This window comes from Lepidochelys olivacea (assembly GCF_965140295.1).
Source record: "Lepidochelys olivacea isolate rLepOli2 genome assembly, chromosome: 3".
NCBI lineage: Eukaryota > Metazoa > Chordata > Testudines > Cheloniidae > Lepidochelys > Lepidochelys olivacea.
In genome coordinates, this window is record NC_140413.1 from 179232128 (window position 1) to 179257247 (window position 25120).

General features: G+C 41.8%; 1 protein-coding gene across 1 annotated transcript in view; it reads right to left on the minus strand.

The window, feature by feature from the left end:
• Positions 1 to 519: 519 nt before the first annotated feature.
• The window catches only part of KCNK12 (potassium two pore domain channel subfamily K member 12), a 64071-nt gene continuing 39470 nt past the window's right edge, over positions 520 to 25120 (minus strand). The window contains exon 2 of the mRNA XM_084623783.1: positions 520 to 1432. Within this exon, the coding sequence (XP_084479909.1) occupies positions 537 to 1432 (896 nt within the window). The 3' untranslated portion in view covers positions 520 to 536. The remainder of the gene's footprint in view (positions 1433 to 25120) is intronic.

Sequence of the window (25120 nt, forward strand, 5' to 3'; positions counted from 1 at the left end):
ATTTGTTGTGCTAAGTGTGTTATGCACAAAACTGGCTTCTAATGGATCAGTGAGGAGCATAAGGTGCAAAGTTCAGGTCCAGATCCAAACTTCACCAAAGTTTGGGTGTTGGGGATATTCAACTCTGGAGTTTTGGTTTACCTCATCACAGAGGCAGTGTCTAGCTGTGAACTTTGAATCCAGATCTGAACTACTCCAGCGTTCAGTGGCATTTAGATTCAGGATTTTGGTTCAGGCCATTCACTACAATGAAGAAAAGCATCTTGATTAGGGTACTGTCTTCACACATAGCCACATATACCATTCTTCTAAATCATAGATTCGTGCATCCCCATACTGGGGGGCACAGTCTAAAGGGGAAGACACATGACTGTCCCACGTATCTCCTCTGCCCCGTGACACCCCCTCTTTCCCTGTTTATCTCTTCACTTTGGAGTTTCCATAAGCCCATAATAACATCAGATTAATAACTTAATCTTTTATTAAATAAAGAATAGGAAAATGTCATTATCTTATAGAAGAGACTTTCAAAAACTCTACCTAGAATCACTTGTTTCTACCAACCTATTGTTCATGATAGCTAGTGCACCGATGCCTGCAGAGAAGCCATTTTGTCTGCTGTTCATACTGACGTTTCTAGGGTACCCATTGGCCATCTCGGACAGCTGCTTTTGCAAAATGGCCAGGGAGACTTTGTTTGATTCTGTGAGCTCCTTCATTGAAATCATTTCACCAGAAAGCCTCCTCCCCTCCGTGTCACTGTCATATTGTCCATCAGTTTCCACAGAGATGTCATGCCTATGAAAGCGGCTTCCTGGGGTGATGGCATTGCAACGACCAAGGCGAGCACTTGATTTATGGCACTTTGAACAACACCTGCATCCAAACTTCTTCAACAGCCAGTTTAAAACTTGCTTGATTACAATTGATATGACATTAAAAAGGGAGTATATGCAAGATACACCCATTAATATAAACATGAAGTTTCCAAATCTGTATAATCCCTGATTTTGGTACACTGCATTTTGACTGCTTACCAAATCTCCAAAGCCAATGGTGCTGAAGGTGACAAAACAATAATATAAGGAATCAATGTAGTTCCATTCTTCCACTGCTGTGTACATTGCTGACGCACAGCAAGCCAGTGTAATGGCAAAAATTCCCAGAATCAGCATCACATGATAAACTGATGGTTTCCATCCAGCAAGGCTGTCCACTTCAGAGATAGCTGATCCCCTTCGAAAGTTAGCGGGCAGAAGACCACTTCTTCGCAGTTGCCGCTCATGGCACGCCTTCATGATAAAAGCCAGGAGAGAGATAATACGCTCCAGGAACAGGTTGAAGAAAAGGATAGTCCCAGCACACCCGAATAGACCATAAATTATGAGGAACACTTTTCCAGCCACTGTTGCGGGAGTGGTCATTCCAAAACCTGCAGCGGCACAGATAATGTAATTATAATCACAACATAGCTCTTCCTGCATATACTCCTAGTATATCTTATCCGACCACATCCCCTTTCACTTTGACAATTAGGTTTGAATATGTTTAACCAGGTAGTGAAATCATGCTGTGTATAACTCAATTTGGACCAGCCGGAAGTAAAGTGAATTATTTCTCAGGAGGTGAGGAAGATTCCAGAATGCTGGACAAGGTGAACAGGATTCAAGAGGGAGCAAAAAGGTCTCTAGGAAATGAAGTGTAGGTTATTAACAGAGAAGGGCTATTGTGTTTGGAGGAGCTGTATTAGTTGCTCTGCAAAATTGGAATTCATAAGCTCAAATCACTTGGTGACAATGTTAAATGAACACACCACATTTTTGCTTCTGTTCATTCAAGCCAGCATGAACCTCTGGAAAGTTTAGTTCTCTACAGCCAAGGCACCAGTTCCCCAACTGCTGTAAATCATTGTAGCCCCACTCAAGTTAAGGTCTCACTATGATTACACCAATTCCTGCTAACAGATGACAGATTTCAATGTGTCCAATAGTAAAGGAATTTGAACCTTGATTATCTTTTAAATGTATCAGCGCTTCCTTCAAAGCCTTCCATTCAAATACAGAACCAGACTGACTTTCCTGAAAGTATCATCACACAAAGGAGAATACGTGAAATCGTGGTTCCATTGCAATCACTGGCAAAACACCCCCGACATCAGTGGTGTCACGATATTTTCTACAGCCACAGATCAAGAGTTAGTGAATAGCTAACATCTTGGTTTTGTAGCTCTAAACCCAGTTCTTGCAACTTTTTAGAAGACAGAACTGTCTGTCTACCAGATAATATATTTTTGTTGTTGCGCATGTGAAATATTTTGAATAAATTACATTTGTTTCATTTGCTTTTGGAATGCTATAAAATTGTATCCAGTTGTCAGATTTTTTTCAATTTTTGATAGAAAAATTAATAGAAACTTTTATTAAACCCCACCAGCAGTAAGAATTATGGAATCCTGTAGACTTAAAACAAGCTACTATACTAGTATAAGCTTCATGAATGGAATGAAAACCAAGAAAAAATAAAATACTGCTTCTGAGTTCAAATAAGCAGTTATTGTATTGTGAACACATGATATCAAAGTCTGGGCCATGAGCTTTTTAGACACAAACTTCCCCTTTGCAAATGTCATGTAAAACATGTTTAATAATGCTATATACTATAGATTTCTTTTTTTAAGAGAATTGTTTAAATATTTTAATTAGATACTTCACCACTACCTAGAAATATCCTGTAATTAAAATGAAGGGATACTTTGTCACAGAGGAAAGAAAGATATGAAGATTTTTTAGATTAAAAAAGTGATTTATACGGCATTGGTCAGTTTTTTCTAAGATAAGATAAGAAGATAATGTCATCATCAGCAATTTTAGATTATACTTATTATAGGAAAGACAGGGATATTGCAAATATGGAAGCGATCTGATGGCAAGTGCATATTTAATTATCTAAAGGAACTGGCAAGTTTTTAAAAGCCACCATTCCATTCCATTTTTTTTAACTATAAAGCAGACTCTTTATCCATTGGGCATCACTTTATTTGATTATTTACACCTATGGAAATATCCAGGTATTTATTTATTGAAGGAGATTATCTATCTATCTATGCTAGCATAAAGTGTTAATTCAGTAACTAAAGTGTTAACTATCTGATAATGTAGACACAGGGACTACCCAGGACTCCATATGAGTGGAGGCCTTCTATAGCTTGGGAGCAGTAAAAGGTAATACAGTGTTGAACCTTGTGGTAGTAACAAGTGCTATAACCTGAGGAAAAATCTCTGAAAATGTTAGCCTTAAAAATTGTTATTGTCAATGTTCACAATCGTTTCATGGGTTATAAGTCAACTGTTCTACATCTAGATAGACAGATTTAGTAAACGTTTTGTCCTTTAGAGATTGTCACTTTCATTATTTCAGAGTTTTAACTCTGTATTTTATATACATCCTGAAAATTCTAAATTCTTGTCTGTACCCCAGCCAAAAGGTAAGCTGAGGTATAGGAAATATACCTAACATTAGCATACTGCTTTCCCCAAGCCTATTACAAATTATACAAGGTGCAGGGCAATACAGAGTCAGGTCCCTTGTCACTTGACTCCCAGTTGTGTGCATAAACCATTAGACCACCCTTTCTCCTTAGGAAAGAACTTACACAGAAATAATTAAGCATTATTACGATGACAGTATTTTTCTTTGGTTGCTTGCATGATGTTTTGGTTTGTATTTTGTTTCAGAGTATCTGGATCTATTTGGGCTGTCACGTGCGACTTTACTTTTATTGATATTTAACATCCAAACATAACATGGTGACTGCTTTATCAATAAATGGTCCGTTTTAGGATCTGAAGTTTGGCGTAGCTAATATATATGTACTCAGTGATAATCCAAGGCTTTGGTTGCGAAATACGATTGACTTGCTTAATACTATTTATTCAGGGTAGCAGAGATCACTTGGGGCTTGCATGTCTAGTAGGCAGACTGTGGCTCAACAGTCTTGGGATGGCCTTGCCAGGCAACCTACAAGTTACCAATTGGCCAAGTTACAGTCCACCTTCCCCAGTGCTCCCCAGGTCAGGCAGAGGAGGGGAGAAAGGGTAGGAGAACCTGGGGCCTCCCTTTCTACTGGGTCCAGCCCAGAATACCAGGAAGAAGGGATGAGGAGAGCCTCAGGGCAGGTCTACACTACAAATTTACATCGGGGCAGCATGCCGCTGCAGTGTGTTGAGTGAAGATGCTCTAAGCCATTGGGAGAGAGCTCTCCCATTGGTTTAGTAACTCCGCTTCCACAAGGGGCTGTACCTATATCAGCGGGAGAAGCTCTCCCGCCAACATAGCCATGGTCCCCTCTAGCTGGTACAACAGAGGAGCCTTCCCTGGGGCTCTTCCTACCTCCTCCTGTTCTCTTTCCAGTTTAGGATGTGGTCATGGCACTCAGCTTCCCTCTTAGCAGAGGGTTGCTTCCACAATCTCACTAGCTCAGTTTGTTGGGTCTTCCCAGTCCACTTTTCAGTGCCCACTTGTTTCCCCTTGTCAGGGGAGAGAGGCGAGAAAAAAGGGCGTCAGGCCCTTGGCCTCTTTGTTTGGTCTTACCCATAGTCCAGACTCTTCCCCATAGATCCCTCTGTCCCAGAAGCTACAGCCTGGCTGCCTGCCTGCAGCCAGTCTCTCCTTCACTCTCCCCAGCTTGACTGTCAGAGTCTCCTTTGAAGCAGATCCTCCATTTGGAGCATGCTGTGCAGTTGCTGAAGGTCAGGGCCTTCTGGGCCCAGAACTGCTCCATTACTCCTTTAGTCTTACTGAGGGGTCTTTAAATCCCGTCACAGGGAGGCAACTAAGAACATAAGAACTGCCATACTGGGTCACAGCAAAGGTCCATCTAGCCCAGTATCCTGTCTTCTGACAGTGGCCAGTGCCAGGTGCTCCAGAGGGAAGGAACAGAACAGGCAATTATCAAGTGATAAGATAATTATCAAGTAATTCCATTCCTTGTCGCCCATTCCCAGCTTCTGGCAAACAGAGGCTAGGGACACCATCCCTGCCCATCCTGCCTAATAGCCATTGATGGATCAATCCTCCATGAACTTATCTAGTTCTTTTTTGAACTCTGTTATAGTCAGAGTCAAACTAGTAAGAGAGAAACTTAGCGTTACAGAGAGCCCACATATCATAGCAACTTTAAAATGCTAAAGTGTGGCATCTACCAGCTGGAGAAATTTACAGAACTTCTAAAGAAAAGAGATTACACCCTCTTTTTTCACCTCCACACAAATCACGCTAGAGAACTGATTCTCCCCCCGCCCCAACCCCCTCAATGGCTTCTGAAGGACTCAAGGACATTTAGAAAACATAAGTTGTCAATTAAGCATTCAGATCTTTCCCCAGAAAGTTATGCTGTAGATCTTCAAAAGCGGACATTCTCTAAGAGCTGTTTTCAGAGTAGCAGCCGTGTTAGTCTGTATTCGCAAAAAGAAAAGGAGTACTTGTGGCACCTGAGAGACTAACCAAGAGCTGGCATCCATGCTCAAGCTTTCTGGGTAATTCAAAACATTCGAAATCATTATTTGTTTCATTGTCTCAGTGTGACAATGACTACAATTTCACCAGGTGAAAACCTGTCTGGGAGGTTCTACAAAGTCGTACAGAGATGTAGAATAATAAATAGCCTGTGTGCCAGACTGTGCAATGAAATGCTCAGAGGAACGGTAAAACAGAGCCTTTCATTTCTAGATCACTGGTCTAAATTTGGTCTACCTTGGTAGTGAGCAAGAGTCACTATCTTCTGATGGCTGTTTGCTAACTTTTGAGAAAGGATCAGTCCAGTTCCTAGTGCGGTCAACATCAAAATGGCAGACCTGCTGGAGGCTTCAGCACAGAGGCCTAGGAGTTGGGGGGTGGGGGGGGCAGAAATTAAGGGTGAGGTGTTGTTCCTCTGGAGCCCAGGGTCAGTGAAACTAAGGGAATTTAAGTCATCTTTGTACCCTCCTGAGTGTGGGCTGTTCCAGGGGCTGGAGAGGCCTCCCCTTAACTTAGTGGTATTTAAACTACAGCAGCCTCCCCAGGCTGCCCTACATGCTTCAGCATTGCCCGAAATCTCCACAGGGCTGAGTGCTGTGACCCTGCCTCTGACATACCCCTTCTATCTCTGGCCCCACCCTGGAACACCTTATACTTGAACTTCTGAGGGGGTCATTGGGAGGCAGCCTTATGCCAGTTTTTCACAGCACCCACATGGAAGGAATCCTCCCCTAGTCAGACACAGGGCTTTTAGGGCCCCTTTTCAATGCTACTGCCCCTCTACATTATGTAAACCAACTGGAGGGGGGATAAGGATCTCATCCTAAATTTCTTACTCTGCTCTATCAGATATGAGGTACGTCAGTGGGGCAGAATAAGGAAATTGTGCAATACCTATGGAGTGGATATTGAGTGTCTCAGTCAATCCAACCCCTGATAAAAACCAAGGGCTTGATCCAATGGGAAAAGCTTTGGATCAGACCCTAAATTCACATTTAAACAAAAAACAAGTCTGAGTGAGTTCTGGGAGTTAGGTACAACACGTCAAGCAAAAGCTTACCAATCTTTTCAACAACAAAAAGAGGACCAGCCATGATACTGCAACAGACAAACATTTTATAAGGGCCAAGAGAAGCAGGGAGAGAGCTAGAAGAACTCAATGAAAATGAAATACACCTTGACAGCTACACGGTCCTACAGGAACAGAAGAAATAATGAGATAATTTGGAGACTACTATGAAAAATTGTAGATTGCACTTATAAAATAACCATGATCCTAAATAAAAAGTATAGCTCTGTATTTTGAATGGATCCTCTCCTGCAAAAACGAACAGAGGAGCTAAAAGAAAATATAATACAGGCTTTAAAAAGAGGAAAGAATAATGGATGCCATCAAATCATTAAATAGTAATACGGAAATATGGCCAGGCAACATTGTAGTAGATTGCTTAATGCTGTTATACAAACTATACAGCATACCCAGGAGACTGAATAACATTTATCATGCAAATACCTTTCTGCAATCCTGTATAGTACTGTTAATGGATACAGAATAAGCAATCAACAGAATAGGTTGAATCTGGTCCAGATCTTTCAGCATAGTTCCATTGAATCATATATTTATTACTCCGGGGGGCATTCTGTGCCAAAAAAATTAAAATTCTGCGCACAATATTTTAAAATTCTGCAAAATTCTGCAAATTTTATTTGTCAAAAATAACACTACATAATCAGGCCAGTTTCAATTATTTTGGTGATTTATTTCAAAATACCTGTCAGCAAGTATGTCTGTAACAATACAGACACACACAAAAATCTCCCCAGAAGTAGAGTTAAAGAAACCCCTATGACAACCCTGTTCCTATTTCTCTGCCCCCTTCTTCCCTCCCACAAGCCAAGCCAGGGGACCATACCCCCACAACCTCTCCCCCAACAGAGCCCAGCCACTACACCAGAACCTCCTCCCCCCCGAGCCCAGCCGTGGGGCCCCCCTAGCCCACATACTTGCACCCTCTCCCCCCTGAGACCAGCTATGGAGACCCCCCTTACCCAGATACCCACACTGCCACCCACCCAGAGCCCAGTCAGAGCCCCCTTAGCCCACACTCACACACACACACACACAGAGCCCAGGGATCCAGAGGGAGAAACAGCCTGATGCTCGATCCCAGGATTGCATGGAGTTTCCTGCACACTGCCGTCTCCTTCCCTCAGGGCATGCTGGGAACTGTAGCTGCCAGGAACCCTCTAGCTCCCTCTCCTACCTCCCAGCATTGTCTTCCATGTGCGAGCTGGGATCTGCCGGGTCCAGTGGCCCCTAATGGCAGCCGGCAGCACTGCAGCCCATTTCTGTGGGGAAAGGAAATTCTGCACGCACGTTAATTTCTGCAAAATTCTGCATTGCACAGTGGCGCAGAATTCCTACAAGAGTAATTTATATACAAGCTAATGATCTGGCCCATTTTACAAACAATACTACAAATCAAGAACTTGCTCCTGATCTCAATTTTACACCAATGTAAATCAAAAGTAACTCTACAGAAGTTACATAGTTGGAGCCATAGACTCTGAGCAGACTCCCACCCTGTTCCACAGGATGGGCAGGAGTCAGGGGGGCAGGATGTGGAGCTTGAAAAGGCATAGTTAGGCCAGGGACATACAGGTCCTGGTCACTATACTGAATGACTGCTCTGTGATCCCCTAGATACAGGACCATTAGGTTTTATTATTGGTGGTCAGCCCCCAGCTGTTCCCTGGGAGGCCATAGGAAGCCCAGTATGTTGCCAGCTCTTGTGATTCTTTTGCACATCATAGAGTTTCAGCCAGGGGTGGACAATGATGTGAGAACCTCCAGCCCCCTTGCAAATTTCAGCCCTGCTTGTGGGTGGGGGGGCCCTCTCTGAGTGGCTGCTTTCCCCACTCACCTCCTGGGAAGAGCAGCCAATCAGGGCTGCTGCAGAAGCAGGTTGTGCTCTCTTCCCCTCCCATCAGGACCCAACACCATTCTCAGAGGATGGGAGGGGGGAAAAGGGAGCAGAAAGAGCACAGCAGCTCCACTTCCTCATTCACCCTCCTCTCCTGTGAACCAGACAGCTCCTTTCTGCTCCTCCCCACTCCCCTCTCCCTCCTTGAAACATCAGACCTGAGAAGGGGACTACGGAGGACATATGCCCTAAGCCTGGGAAAGGGGAAGGAAGAACCCCTGGGAGCTGCAGCAGGAGCAGGGCTGGGGTATGACAGAATTAATCAATTGCCAGGCAGGGGGACAGGCAGATGTGAGGGTGAGAGGTCCTGCAGCAGGGACCAAAAATCACCTTTCCAATATGTTTGGGAGTGGGCAACAGTAATGGTCCCACATGTGCATTGGGTAGGGTTGCCAACCCTCCAGAATTGTCCTGGAGTATCCAGAAATTAAAGATTAATCTTCAATAAAAGATTGTCATGTGATGAAACCTCCAGGAATACATCCAAGCAAAACTGCAACCCTGGCACTGGGAGAGTTTAAAAAAAAAATTGAAAGAGAGACCAAAACTCTATTTATCTCATGATTTTTGTGCTAATCTCATGATTTGGGGGGTTCTGGCCCATGATTTTTGAACCTTTGAGGCTGGCAATAGTGGAACCATGCAGTCTGATTTTGCAATGCCTTGCTTCTTGTCCTGTCCAAAATGAGTGTAAAACTCTACCAAATCAGACTAGTAGCATTTTTCTCCCACTTTTGCACTTGTGTGCATGTCTATGCAAAGTGCAGAGCAATAGTGGATCAGACTTTCAGAGTACACAGCAAAAACTAAGGCTGCCTCAGACAACTTTATCCCTCCAAACTTTCTTTAGCCTTGCTGAAGTATAGAAGGGAGCAACCAATTTAAGCGTCTATTAACGAAGACCATGCTTAACTTTAAGCTTGTGCATACTCCAATTGACTATCAGTAAGATTACACATGTGCTTAAAGTTCAGCAGATGTGTGGTGCTGAGCCAGCGGGGGTTAAACAACCACCAGGCTGTGTGACCTGAAAACAACCTGTAAGGACATATTTTAAAAGTATTGAAATGGTAAACAGGGCCATTCCTCATAGATAGTTAGGAAAGCCATGTTAAATAGACTAGAGTTCTTAAAATATGGGCTTTATTGTTAGAGGATTAAGAATAGATACTAATTTTATTTCTCTGTGTTTACCTATATCTTGTTAGAAATTACCAGTGTAACCAGATTAGCTTGTGGATGCTAATTCCCGTTCATGTCTTAAATTATATTATATTATGCATATGGATGGTTCAGTTAACCTTAAGATCAAAGATGTAAGAAATTGCAGGAAATAATATTACTTACATTGTCTTCAGTTTAAATTCACTATGCCATAATGGTATGCCTTGATAGTCTGAATGGCTAATTGCCTTATGTTAATGAATACTACTAGTTTGCAGGTATATATATAGGAAATAGAAGTTTAGCTTCAAAACAATAATATACACTGCCTATTCTTCACCCAGGAAGGCCCCTGCTGTGATGTCTGCTGTTAAGAGGCTATCAGCCTGCTAGAGAACTATAAAGGAAGTTTCAGGCCTGGTCATGTTTTATCTCAGATCAGCTTAAACTTTGTCAGGGGAAGTTCAAGCCACAAGACTGAGGTCTTCTCTGGATTAGCCCTGCACTTTTTCATGGAAGAATTTGAACAAACTATGCACATGGACTGCCTATTGGACTATAACCTATTGAACCAATTCTGAAAGGACTTTTACAAATCAGCAACTTCACCATCTCAGTAATGAAACTGACCTAAGAACTTTGCTCATATCTGTATATATAATGATCTTTTAACCATAGTAACTCTTTTCTTTTTCAATGAATCTTAGATTTAGGAAATAAGAATTGGCTGTAAGTGTGTATTTGGGTGAGATCTGAAATTCATTGACCTGGTGGGTAATATGTCTTATCCCTTGGGATTGGTAGAAGTTTATATATGGTGAATAAGGTTTTAAATAACCATCACCTTATAGACTTGGCTGTCTGGGTGGGAGCCAAAGGCTGGATTGTTTAAAGGGAACTGTAGTTTAGTTTCTTGATGACCAGTAAGGTATTCATAGAATCATAGACTTTAAGGTCAGAAGGGACCATTATGACCATCTAGTCTGACCTCCTGCACAACGCAGGCCCCGGAATCTCACCCACCAACTCCTGTAACAAACCCCTAACTTATGTCTGAGCTATTAAAGTCCTCAAATCGTGGTTTAAAGACTTCAAGGTGCAGAGAATCCTCCAGCAAGTGACCCGTGCCCCATGCTGCAGAGGAACGCGAAAAACCCCAGGGCCTCTGCCAATCTGCCCCAGGGGAAAATTCCTTCCCGACCCCAAATATGGCGATCAGCTAAACCCTGAACATGTGGACAAGACTCACCAGCCAGACACCCAGGAAAGAATTCTCTATAGTAACTCAGATCCCACCCCTTCTAACATCCTATCACAGGCCATTGGACATATCTACCGCTAGTAGTCAAAGATCAATTAATTGCCATAATTAGGCTATCCCATCGTATCATCTCCTCCTTAAACTTATCAAGCTTTGTCTTGAAGCCAGATATGTCGTTTGCCCTCACTGCTTCCCTTGGGAGGCTGTTCCAGAACTTCACTCCTCTGATGGTTAGAAACCTTCATCTAATTTCAAGTCTAAACTTCCCGATGGCCAGTTTAGATCCATTTGTTCTTGTGTCCATATTGGTACTGAACTTAAATAATTCTTCTCCCTCCATGGTATTTATCCCTCTGATATATTTATAGATAGCAATCATATCTCCTCTCAGCCTTCTTTTAGTTAGGCTAAACAAGCCAAGCTCATTGAGTCTCCCTTCATAAGACAGGTTTTCCATTCCTCAGATCATCCTAGTAGCCCTTCTCTGTACCTGTTCCAGTTTGAATTCATCGTTCTTAAACATGGGAGACCAGAACTGTACACAATATTCCAGATGAGGTCTCACCAGTGCCTTGCATAACAGTACTAACACTTCCTTATCTCTACTGGAAATACCTCGACTGATGCATCTCAAGACCACATTAGCTTTTTTCACGGCCATAACACATTGGCAGCTCATAGTCATCCTGTGACTGACCAGTACTCCGAGGTCCTTCTCCTCCTCTGTTACTTCCAAGTAATGTGTTTCCAGTTTATAACAGAAATTCCTGTTATTAATCCCTAAATGCATGACCTTGCACTTTTCACCATTAAATTTCATCCTATTACTATTACTCCAGTTTACAAGGTTATCCAGATCTTCCTGTATGATATCCTGGTCCTTCTCTGTATTGGCAATACCTCCCAGCTTTGTGTCATCCGCAAACTTTATTAGCACATTCCCGCTTTTTGTGCCAAGGTCAATAATAAAAAGATTAAATAAAATTAGTCCCAAAACCGATGCCTGAGGAACTCCAGTAACCTCCTTCCAGTCTGACAGTTCACCTTTCAGTTTGACTCTCTGTAGTCTCCCCTTTAACCAGTTCCTTATCCACCTTTCAATTTTCATATTGACCCCCATCTTTTCCAATTTAGCTAATAATTCTCCATGTGAAACTGTAGCAAATGCCTTCCTGAAATCAAGGTAAATTAGATCTACTGCATTTCCTTTGTCTAAAAAAATCTGTTACCTTCTCAAAGAAGGAGATCAGGTTGGTTTGACATGATCTACCTTTGTAAAGCCATGTTGTATTTTGTCCCAATTACCATTGACCTCAATGTCCTTAACTACTTTCTCCTTCAAAAGTTTTTCCAAGACCTTGCGTACTACAGACATCAAACTAACAGGCCTGTAGTTACCTGGATCGCTTTTTTTACCTTTCTTAAAAATAGGAACTATGTTAGCAATTCTCCAGTCATACAGTACAACCCCTGAGTTTACAGCTTCATTAAAAATTCTTGCTAACGGGCTTGCAATTTCATGTGCCAGTTCCTTTAATATTCTTGGATGAAGATTATCTGGGCCCCCCAGTTTAGTCCCATTAAGCTGTTCGAGTTTGGCTTCTACCTCGGATGTGATAATATCTACCTCCATATCGTCATTCCCATTTGTCGTCCTACCATTATCCCTAAGATCCTCATTCGCCTTGTTAAAGACTGAAGCAAAGTATTTGTTTCGATATTGGGCCATACCTAGATTATCTTTCACCTCCACTCCATCCTTAGTGTTAAGCAGTCCCACTTCTTCTTTCTTTGTTTTCTTCTTATTTGTATGGCTATAGAACCTTTTACTATTGCTTTTAATTCCCTTTGCAAGGTCCAACTCTACATGGCTTTTGGCCTTTCTCACTTTATCCCTACATGTTCTGACCTCAGTAAGGTAGCTTTCCTTGCTAATCCCTCCCATCTTCCACTGCTTGTAGGCTTTCTGCTTTTTCTTAATCACCTCTCTGAGAGGCTTGCTCATCCAGCTTGGTCTACAACTCCTGCCTATGAATTTTTTCCCCTTTCTTGGGATGCAGGCTTCTGAGAGTTTCTGCAACTTTGACTTGAAGTAATTCCAGGCCTCCTCCGCCTTTAGATCCACAAGTTTTCCAATCCAATCCACTTCCCTAACGAATTTCCTTAATTTTTTAAAGTTAGCCTTTTTGAAATCAAAAACCCTAGTCACAGATCTATTTTTGTTTATCCCTCCATTTAATTTGAACTGAATTAGCTCATGATCTCTCGAACCAAGGTTGTCCCCTATAATCATTTCTTCTATGAAATCCTCACTGCTCACCAAAAACAAATCTAAAATGGCATCCTCTCTTGTTGGTTCAGCAACTACTTGGTGAAGGAATCCACCAGTTATCGTACCCAGGAAAATCTGAGCCCTATTATTAGTACTGGCACTTGTCCTCCAGTCTATATCTGGGAAGTTAAAGTCTCCCATGATCACACAATTCCCATTAGTATTTACTTCTTTAAAAACATTAAAGAGGTCTCTATCCATATCCAAATCGGATCCAGGCAGTCTGTAGCACACCCCACGCACTATCCCAGAGCAAGCTCTAGTAGCTTTCTTCCCCAATGTGATTTTTGCCCAGACAGACTCTGTCTTATCCATTCCATCACTTCTTATTTCTTTACAGTCTACCTCATCATTGATATACAATGCTACTCCACCACCTTTACCTTTATTTCTGTCTTTCCTAAACAGCACATACCCATCAATACCTGTACTCCAGTCATGACTACTATTCCACCATGTTTCTGTTATCCCTATAATATCTGGTTTCATTTCCTGCACCAGTAGCTCTAGTTCCTCCATTTTATTACCTAGGCTCCTCGCATTAGTGTACAAACATCTTAATTTTTGCCGTTTGGCTTCGCTCACATTCTTTACCCAATTGGGCACAGACATTCTACCGCCAATATTACCTATTAAATTGGTATGTACACTGCCCTTCTGCCTTATGTCTATTGTCCTACCCATGGCTGTATCCTTTCTTACTTCATTTTCTTTCCTCTCAAAGGGAATAACTGGCGTGGAGATTACCTGGACATCTCCCAACCATCTCCCCCGAATTTCTAGTTTCAAGCTCTCTTGATCAGTTGTGCCATCCTCCATCCTAGAAGTCTATTTCCCTCCTTACTCAGGTGAAGTCCATCCCGAGAGAACTGTCCTCTGCCCATGAATGCTTCCCAGTGGCCATACATCCCGAAGCCCTCCTTGTAGCACCACTACCTGAGCCATCTGTTGAGCATCATAATCTTGTCACACCTTTGTTGCCCTTCTCTAGGAACAGGCAGAATCCAACTGAAGATCACCTGAGCCTCCATTTCCTTTAGCATCTTCCCCAGCCGGGCATAGTCTCCCTTGATACATTCCAGCGAGAATCTAGCCATATCATTTGTTCCCACATGAAGGATAATCAATGGATTCTTTCCCGCTCCCGTTAGGATCCTCTTCAGCCTCAGGTCCACATCCCGTATCTTAGCACCTAGCAGACAGCACACCCTTCTGCTCTCTGGATCAACTCTTGTTACAGGCCTGTCTATTCTTCTCAGTAATAAGTCCCCAATCACATAGACCTGCCTTTCCTGGCGATGGTGCGATTTTCCAGTCTATCCCCTGTTCCGTCTGGCCGCAGGTCCTCTCGATTCCTATTGTCCCTTGCAATCCTCTTCAACCCATCCCGTATCCTCCTGGGGCTCATATTTGGTGTTGATATCTCCATTGACTCTTGCCCTCTTCCAATAGGACTATCTCCTCTTCTCTTTTTCCTTGCCCTCTCACCTTCAGTGACCATCTGCTGTGCCCCTTCTTCATTTTCCAACTCTGCAAACCGGTTCCTGAGCTATTTCATCTTCATTGCCCTGTCTTTTCCTCTGCCTGGTTCTCCTAGTCACATGCTTCCACTGTCCACTTTCCTCACCCATCAGTATCCTCTCAGAGTTCTTCAGTCCTGCTTCCATCTGCAAGTCTGAGCTTTTCCCTTCAGCCTCCTCATGTCTTTGCTCCATCATCCACTCGAACCCCCTGCTAAACTCAACCAGAGTCTCCACCTGCATCTCCAGTCCTAGGATCTTCCCTTCCATCAGCTCTATCAGGCAGCACTTCATGCAGATGAAATTCTTTTCAGGTACCCCCTCCAGGATCATGTACATGCCACAGCTTCTACATCCAGTCATCCAGAAGCTGTTTTATTATTGGCTTGGTGAGTCTAATTATAGAATAAACCACCAGTTTTGGGGATTGTCTGCTCCTTCTTTGCAGTTTTCCTGATTGAGTATTCTCAATATAGCCCCTCCAGCGACCAGGGTCACAAGGTGACTAAGTGCTTTGCTAACTTGAGGTCTCAGTGTTGCTTCTATCCTGCTCCTACCCCCATTTCTATAGGCCACAGTGTCATCCTACTCTCAATTTGATCTACTTATCCATATGCTACATCCTTTATGTCTCAAACACAAAACCTTTTATGTCTAGACTATTTACTTTAATTAATAATTTGGATTATTCTCAGGCTGTAAAGTTAAGTGGCCAAATTCATCCCTGCTATAAATTCACTGGTGTGAGGAAAGTTACATAAAGTGGATTAACTGATGGGTAAATTAGCCCTATTGAGTCCAAACAGAAGCCAATTTATTTCAAGGCTAACTGCTAATGGACATTAGATTTATTTTAGCTACATTAAAGTTCTAATTTAAGCACGTAAGGAGTACAGCTATATGTTATCCAGATCAATTACAGTATATATGAGTACTATGGCAATCTCTTGAAAACCATTAGAGAGTGTGTTTCCGTTAACCTTAGCTGGAAAGATAGAGACAATCAATGAACCTTTTGCCAGAACTTGTTTTCTGCTTTCCATACTTACTACCTCAAATCCAGAGAAAAAAATGGTTTCACATCCTACATATGTGGTGTTCATTTCGAAACTAATCCATAGGAATATTTAGCATTTCTAATGTGCCAGTCACTGACAGACTTCCAATTAGATTAACAAGGTCTCATGCACAATATGATTCCAACATAGATCTGAAATTTGCCACTGCTGTAGGATATTTCCCCCTCCCTTGGGATTCTGTGGAAAACTGCTTCTCTCTGCTGCCCAGTAGTGCAAGAATCTTATATTTACCCAGTTGATTTTTCAGTAGTTTTGGATTGAAGAAGTATAACAAGTCAGCTAAAAAAGGAGTGGGGAATTAAAAAAAAACACAAAAAGATGTCCTCCCTTTTCCCACGACTCCTCCCACAGCTATATCCCAATGTATCCTCAGTTAATGAATGGATCATAATTGCCACCTGCTCCCACGTATAGATTTCACCCAGATAGTGGTTTATGATTTACAAAGAAACACTATTTTCCAGCTCCAAAATAATTCCTGATTTATGTTTTCAGCCCAGTTCAGGTATACAGTGGTTGCTTAACTAATTAATTAAATTAAAAAGACTGTGTTAATGCAACATTATTACTGCAAAATTTAAATTTCAAAGTCAGAATATGCAAAAGTTAAGGATCCAGCAGTAACATTCTCAGCCCTTTTCCACATCCTGTATATTTTGACAGGACTCCTTATATATTTCTTTTAGATTTAAACAATATGATTTATGAGAAAACAGTATTATGCAACAGAGCTGGTCGAATAACACAAACATTGATGTCATAGATTCACAGAACTGGAAGGGATCTTGAGAGGTCATCTAGTCCAGTCCCCTGCAATCGTGGCAGGACTAAGTATTAGCTAGGCCATTCCTGACAGGTGTTTGTCTAAGCTGCTCTTAAAAATCTCCAATAATAGAGATTCCAAAACCTCCCTAGGCAATTTATTCCAGTGCTTAACCACCCTGACAGTTAGGAAGTTTTTCTTAATGTCCAACCTAAACCTTCCTTGCTGCAGTTTAAGACCATTGTTTCCTGTCTTATCCTCAGAGGTTAAGAAAAACAATTTTTCTTCCTCTTCCTTGTAACAACCTTTTACATACTTGAAAGTTGTTATCATGTCCCCTCTCAGTCTTCTCTTTTCCAGGCTAAACAAACCCAATTTTTTCAATCTTCCCACATAAGTCATGTTTTCCAGGCCTTTAATCATTTTTGTCACTTTTCTCTGGACTCGCTCCAATTTGTCCACATCCTTCCTGAAATGTGGCTCCCAGAACTGGACTCAATACTCCAGCTGAGGTCTAATCAGCACTTACAACACTCCTGCTAATACATCCCAGAAGGATGTTCGCTTTTTTTGCAACAGCATTACACTGTTGACTCATATTTAGCTTCTGGTCCACTATGACCTCCAGATCCCTTTCTGCAATATTCCTTCCTAGGCAGTCATTGCTCCTTCCTAAACGGAGTACTTTGCATTTGTCCTTATTGAATTTCAACCTATTTGCTTCAGACCATTTCTCCAGTTTGTCCTGATCATTTTGAATTTTAATCCTATCCACCAAACCACTTGCAACCTCTCCCAGCTTGATATTATCTGCAAACTTTATAAGTGTACTCTCTATGCCATTATTTAAATCAGGGACCTCAAACAAAATCACCAAGCGGGCCACATGAGGACTAGTACATTGGCCCAAGGGCTGCATCACTGAAACCTTTTCATAAAACAATACAAAAGTATAGTCAAAAATGAAAAAAATGAAGAGTAACATAGTATGCTATTAAAAGTGAATGTATTAACTTTTTAAAAACTGTAATGCAAAGAGGAGTTTTAATAAAATATGAACACCTGTAACTATTATGTGGTCAGTAACACTGATGGTGATCCTGCGTTAGCAGTCAATCAACCTAGCTATAATGGCAGGAACTTTTTAAAGGAACCATTCAGACAAAATATGTTGCCACTTTTAACAAACATTCTTCCCATCTACTCACAGCAAAGAATCATACATGCTGAACTTCATACCTCAGACTCCTCATCTAGTCCATGAGGCCTCACCCCTGATCCACCTCTTCCCACCCCTTCCCCGCCCCCATTCCAACCCCTTCCCCAAAATCCCCACCCCAACTCCGCCCCCTCCCTGCCCCTATTCCAACCCCTTCCCCAAAGCCCCGCCCCAGCCCCACCTCTTCTCCGTCTCCTCCCCTGAGCAAGCCACATCCCTGCTTCTCCCCCCTCCCTCCTGGAAAGTCCTAAGCACCGGGAGGTAGGTGGAGGAGCGGGGATGGGGTGTGCTCAGAGGGCAGAGGAGAGGGGGGCGAGAGGGAGGGGAGCTTGGCTGCTGGTGGAGTTGGAGCCTATGATGGGCCACAGGAAATAACTCTGTGGGTCGCATGCGGCCCACGGGCCGTGTGTTTGAGACCCCTGATCTAAATCATTGAATATATTGAACAGAACTGGACCCAGAACTGATCCCTGCAGGACCACACTCGTTATGCCCTTCTAGCATGACTGTGAACCACTGACAACTACTCTCTGGGAATGGTTTTCCAATCAGTATTGCCCCCATCCTACAGTAGCTCCATCTAGGTAATATGTCCCTAGTTTGTTTCTGACAAGGTAATGCAAGATAGCATCAAAAGCTTTACTAAAGTCAAGATATACCACATCTACCGCTTCCCCCTTATCCACAAGGCTTTTTACCCTGTCAAAGAAAGCTGTCAGGTTGGTTTGACATAATTTGTTTTTGACAAATCCATGCTGACTGTTACTTATCACCTTATTATCTTCTAGATGTTTGCAAATTGATTGCTTAATTACTTGCTCCATTATCTTTCTGGGTACAGAAGTTAAGCTGGCTGGTCTGTAATTCTGGTTTTCCTTATTTCCCTTTTTATAGATTGGCACTATATTCACCCTTTTCCAGTCTTCTGGAATCTCTCCTGTCTTCCATGACTTCTCAAAAATAATCGCTAATAGCTCAGATATCTCCTCAGTCAGATCCTGGAGTATTCTAGGATGCATTTCATCAGGCCCTGGTGACTTGAAGACATCTAATTTGTCCAAGTAATTTTTAACTTGTTCTTTACGTATTTTAGCCTTTTCTGATCCTACCTCACTTTCACTGGCATTCACTATATTAGATGTCCAATCACCACCAACCTTCTTGGTGAAAACCTTTTCTGTTATTATTTTTCCCCCTCATTGAGCAACAGGCCTACCCTGTTCTTGGTCTTCTTCTTGCTTCTAATGTATTTGTAGAATGTTTTCTTGTTACTCTTTATGTCTCTAGCTAGTTTGATCTCATTTTGTGCCTTGGCCTTTCTAACTTTGTCTCTACACACTTGTGTTATTTGTTTATATTCATTCTTCATAATTTGACCTAGTTTCCACTTTTTTGTAGGACTCTTTTTTGATTTTTTAGATCATTAAAGATCTCCTGGTTAAGCCAGCATGGTCTCTTGGCATACTTCCGATCTTTCTCCGCAGTGGCATAGTTTGCTCTTGTGCCCTTATTACTGTCTCTTTGAAAAACTGCCAACTGTCTTCAATTGTTTTCCCCCTTAGACTTGCTTCCCATGGTATCTTGCCTATCAACTCCCTGAGTTTGCTAAAGTCTGCCTTCTTGAAATCCTTTGTCTTTATTTTGGTGTTCTCACTCCTACCATTCGTTAGAATCATGAACGCTACCATTTCATGATCACTTTCACCCAAGCTACCTTCCACTTTCAGATTCTCAACCAGTTCCTCCCTATTTGTCAAAATCAAATCTAGGACAGCCTCTCCCCTAGTAGCTTTCTCCACCTTCTGAAATAAAAAATTGTCTCCAATACATTCCAAGAATTTGTTGGATAATCTGTGCCCTGCTGTGTTGTTTTCCCAACAGATGTCTGAGTAGTTGAAGTCCCCCATAACCGCCAAGTCCTGGGCTTTGGATGATTGGTAGTTGTTTAAAAAAAGCCTCATCCATCTCTTCTTCCTGGTTAGGTGGTCTGCAGTAGACCCCTACCCTGACATCACCCTTGTTCTTTACCCCTTTTATCCTTCCCCAGAGATTTTCAACATGTCTGTCTCCTATTTCCATCTCAACCTCAGTCCAAGTGTATACATTTTTAATCTGTAAGGCAACACCTCCATTTTTTCCCTGCCTGACCTTCCTGAGCAAGTTGTATCCTTCTATACCAATATTCTAGTCATGCGTATTATCCCACCAGGTCTGTGTGATGCCAACTCTGTCATAGCTGTGTTTATTTACTAGCATTTTGAGTTTCTCATAAACATGCAGGTAAGGGTAGCATAAAATCCCTCCTTTACCTGTAAAGTGTAAAGAAGCTCACATAACCTGCTTGGCACCTGACCAAAAGGACCAATAAGGGGAGAAGATACTTTCAAATCTGTGGGGGAAGGTTTTTGTTTTGTTTTTCTTTGTGTTTTCTCCGGGTCAGCGAGGAAGCAGGGCAGGTCTTTGTCTCCCACTAATGGATGGTTCACAGAAGAAGTGAATGAGTGAATTACAGCTGGCAGCTAGGGGGCATTGGCCCCAATTCAATTAAAGCACTAATGTTTGTTACCATTGGTTCTCAACCAGGGGTCCTTGAGCAGGTTTCAGGGGGACCTCCAAGCAGGGCCAGCATTAGACTCGCTGGGGCCCAGGGCAGAAAGCCGAAGTGTTATTGTGGCACAGGTGAGCGGTGGAGTTTTTATAGCATGTTGGAGGGGGGCGTCAGAAAGAAAAAGGTTGAGAACCCCTGTGTTAATCCATTCCTGTGCGGCAGAGCCTTAAAACATATTCTTAACTGTGAGCATGTCAGCAGTCCCATTTAAGTCAATGGGCTTACTCACATACTTGCAGTTAAGCATGTATTTAAGTACTTTGTTGATTTAGGGCTGTGTCTCTTTAATTCAAGCAGTCAAAACTCTCACCTTTTAGACTGAGAGATCTAAGGGTCAATCCCTGCTATGACCTATAGCAGGTGGCCATTACTTGCATTTGCAAAAAATCAAAGCAAAGGTTTTGAAACATGTTTTACCAAAGTTCAGCTAGGATGCCAGTAGTACAGTGTGAAAAGACACTACAAGTCACTGAAACCAAGAAGTCAGGTCTTACCAAACAGATAAAGTAAGACCAAGGAAAAGTCCTCGGGTACTCCCACCCCTTTGCACCAGCCAGCAAAGTGAGACAGGCATGCAGCTGGCTACACGGAATGAAGGGTATATGAGAGGGCATGTTCCCCCTGAATTCTGTGTACTTGTTTCTTTGGCACCACCATGCTCATAGGGATTTAGTCTTGGCATGTACTGAGTAATAAATCTTAAAGCTGACTCCATTCTCAAAGATAAAAAAAATCAAAATCCTTTAGCTCTAATAAATCTACTCAGAGCTGCCTCTGCTTTTGATTTAGTGCAAACAAACAAAGAGCATGCAGGTGTTCAGCATATGTTATGTCACTGAGCTATGTGATTAGTACATTAGAGCTGGTTTTGTGTTGCACAGCCATTAGCATTCAATACGTCAATTGACTGCTCTCTAATTCCAGCTCCCTGTCTAACCACTTAAGACCAGCAGCCTCCTTAATCTCAAGTATTCAACATTTCCTTTTTCCACACAAAAACAATTAATAGAGATGAGTTGTTACAAACCCATTAACTACAATCCTTCAGAAGCATTTTAAGGACAAGTGCTAACACTAATGAATTGCTCAGACAGATTTTCATTGCTGGTCTTGTAAGTATTACCCAATTTATCAGCATCTTGCTTTGTTTATTTAAACTAATGACAGATAAAGCTGGGTTTTGAGGGATGAGCTAACCTAAGTGAATAAATTATAACGATAGGCTTTTGTGTCCCTGTCACACACTTTCAATGGTTCTTGCTGTGCGTTGTCCCTTCTAGGGCTGATTCTGCTGGTCTTGCTAGACTTTTGTACTGAGCTCACCTCTCTGATATTAGATCCAACCCTTCTAAATTGGCCAGAGCCAGCTTACGCAAATATAGATGCCCCTGCAAACCAGTTTGATTGCCCCCCACTTTTCAAATGCAAAGTCCAAGACACAGATTATGCTTTCTTTCCCCTTTCACTCCCTTTTGCCAAGCTGTTTGCTGTGCCAGCTGGGGGCTTGTGAGGGGAGAGTGGAGCAACTGGTATCTGACGGTGGCGTGTATTTTGGGATGGTGTTAGGGAGTTAGTGGACGGCGGCAGGGGCTCGGCAGACACTGTTCCCTCTAAGCTGTGCGCGTGTGTGCACATCAAGTCAAACATCAGAAGATCATAAGAACTGCCCATTGGTCCATCTTGTTCAATATTCTTTCTCTCCAGCAGTGGTTGGTGCCAGCTACTTTGGGGGAAGTTGTTAGAGATCCGGCATTAGGCAGTTATGAAGTAACCTGTCCACAAATAAATTTCTTCTTACACCTGTTATGTAGAATTTGTCTTATATCCTGAAACATGAGGGCTTGTAACTCTTTCAAAGAGAACAGGAGTCAGTCAGCATTCAGCAGTACGCAGGGATAGGCCTCAAGGAGCAGACATGGGCAGGGGGAGAGGGGGAATGAACAACAAAGAGATCCTGCTCGCATTGAAATAAATATCAAAACTCCATGGCAGCAGGATTGGATCCCTGGCACCTCTTAATAGCTTTATTTTTTTATTGTTTGCATTTCTTGGAACATGTTCCTAACTTGCTAATTATTTAGGATTGCTTCTCCCTCTTTAGATATGAGAACATGCGATCAGTTGCTGAGAGGAGTGTCAGAATAAGAACATGATTACTATTGTTTTCTTTATATGACAGTTGAACTACAATTTTAGAAGGTGGAGAGAGAGAGAAATATACTTGTGTTGCATTTTTCACTCGGACAAACTCAATATATTGAAAAAACAAGAACAATTTAATTCTATCTGTTTGCAAAATGCAGTTTACTACAGAAATATGTTAATTTTGAATTAACCTGCTATTATTTTAGGTCTGCTGTCCTGTAAAAATTTTACTGGTCTGTAATACAGACCATGACCCCAGTTCTGGAAAGATTTACACATGTGCTTAACTTAACACACTATTAAGCCAATGGGACTTCTTCTAGGGCATACATGTAATCATCTGTGGAATCAGAGCCCATGTGTGTCACTAGACAGTAGTGGAAGTTTTGTCATTGAATTCAATGGGAGCAGAACCAACTCCCTGAGTGCACCTACATGTAAGGCATTATATATATTTGATGCTACATTTTAAAAACTCAAGCCAAATTCTCGTCTCCTACATAGGGGTAACTTCACTGATTTAAATGTTTGCACTTGTGTAACTCAGAGGAGAATTAGACCTACAGTGTAAAATGCATGTGCCAAACCAACCTTGACAACTGATGTCTGTGTGTTTGTATGTGAATGGAGTTATGATGTATCTTTTTCATCTGCAGCTGTTGAGTACCTATTATGAAACTATTATAGTGTCTGATGGTAGGCTGCTTTTTCTTGCAAGTTCTGTTTACAGCGCTTTCATTTTCTTCAGTAATTGTTTCTAGCTGGTGATACTTTTTATTTTTAATAGGTTTAACCTTCACTAGGTTTTCCCTCCCCTTGTGTATTTTCTTTTCAAGGTCCTAATGTTTGCATTGTACCACATAGTTATATTGTATTTCTTTAATTTGATTTTTACAACAATGAAGAGTCTGATAAAGAAGGCAATTTTTGATAGTCTTTAATTCTTTCATATTCCTTCCCTGTGTACTGAAATTAGATAAAAAAATTCATTGCAGATACTGCACACTGACCATTTTGATTTCAGTAATTTTTTAGCTGACTGATGTTTTGTCTTATAGGCTGACATCCCTTATCTGTCTGGGATTTTAAATATAAACATATACATGTCTCAAGTACCATAGGAAGTTTCTCTACTGTGTGATTAGAGAGAGTTTTACTGAACTTTCTTAACAAGATTTATTTTTGTAATGTGAAGGTTAATGAATTTCATTTCTTTATGGGTTATAGAATGGATCTCTGTATTTGTGTCTGTTTTGGATTGAAAAGAGCAAAGCATTCAAGAGTTTGTACCCAATTGCGTCTCAAATGTGAACCCAATTATAGGAACCCAGTACAGTAGACATTCATTCCACGGCAAATCCTAGTTTGTTGAAGCATGAAGTCTACACATTAAATAGCCTTAATTGTTTTATAGCAAATATAGGAATTGACAGTGACGGACATGCAACTGGAAAGAAATAAATGCCTTTTCTTCTTTAGTTTCAGCATATGCATTCATTTGTTACTTCTTAATAGGCTTTGTCCCAGTCTGACCTGAGGTGGTACAGGGAACATGCTATTTCTTGAGACATCAAGGACCGGTCTTGGACAGCACTGGGCCCCAAAAGAACAGAGACACAGCAAACAAATTGACTTTGATTTACATTTTCCCACACTAATTTTCCTCAGTGGTCTTCCCATTTTTTCTCAGCTGGGTTTTATTGTTTGATCCCTGTACCTGTTAAAGAACAATTTCAAACTCTGAGGTTATAATTCCGTTTGGGGGTTCTGGTGTCTACCTGAGCCCCTTTTACTCAAAATTCCGTGATAGAATTACAGCCCCATAATTCACAACTTCCTGTCACTGAGTCTATGTATCCTTAACACCTAATATACTAAACTGATTGTTTGGATACAGGGCCATCACTCATAGTTATTAATGACAAAACTACTGCAGGTGGAAAATTCTGCTTATTTTAAGGTGTGAAAATAGTATGAGGCACTTCTAACATCTGGCTTTGTAGTTTTACAACTCCCAGTTAAAAAGTTACATTCCTTTTACTTAGGGACCTGACTCCAGGAGACTATTTCCCAGTTCTAGAGACAGGTGCCTCCCTGCAGCCAGCACTTAGGCACTGAACTCCAAGAGAGGGGACTGTCCCGGCCAAAACAGGACATATGGTCACCCTACTAATGTCCTTCATGTGTCTGGCCCTGAGCATCTAAAGTATAGGCATTTTCAAAGTAAAAGCTTTAAGAACTTTAACTATAGGAGCTCAGATGGCAGCACTTCATATTTAATGCCTAGAAAAATCTTTGAGGCTAACAAAGAGAAGGTTAAGGGGTGATTTGATTACAGTCTATAAGGATCTACACGGGGAACAAATATTTAATAATGGACTCTTCAATCTAGCAGAGAAAGTCATAACATGATTCAAGGGCTAGAAGCTAGACAAATTCAGACTGGAAATAAGGTTCAAGTGTTTTACAGTGAGGGCAATTAACCATTGGTACTATTTACAAAGGGTTTTGGTGGATTCTTCATCAGTGAC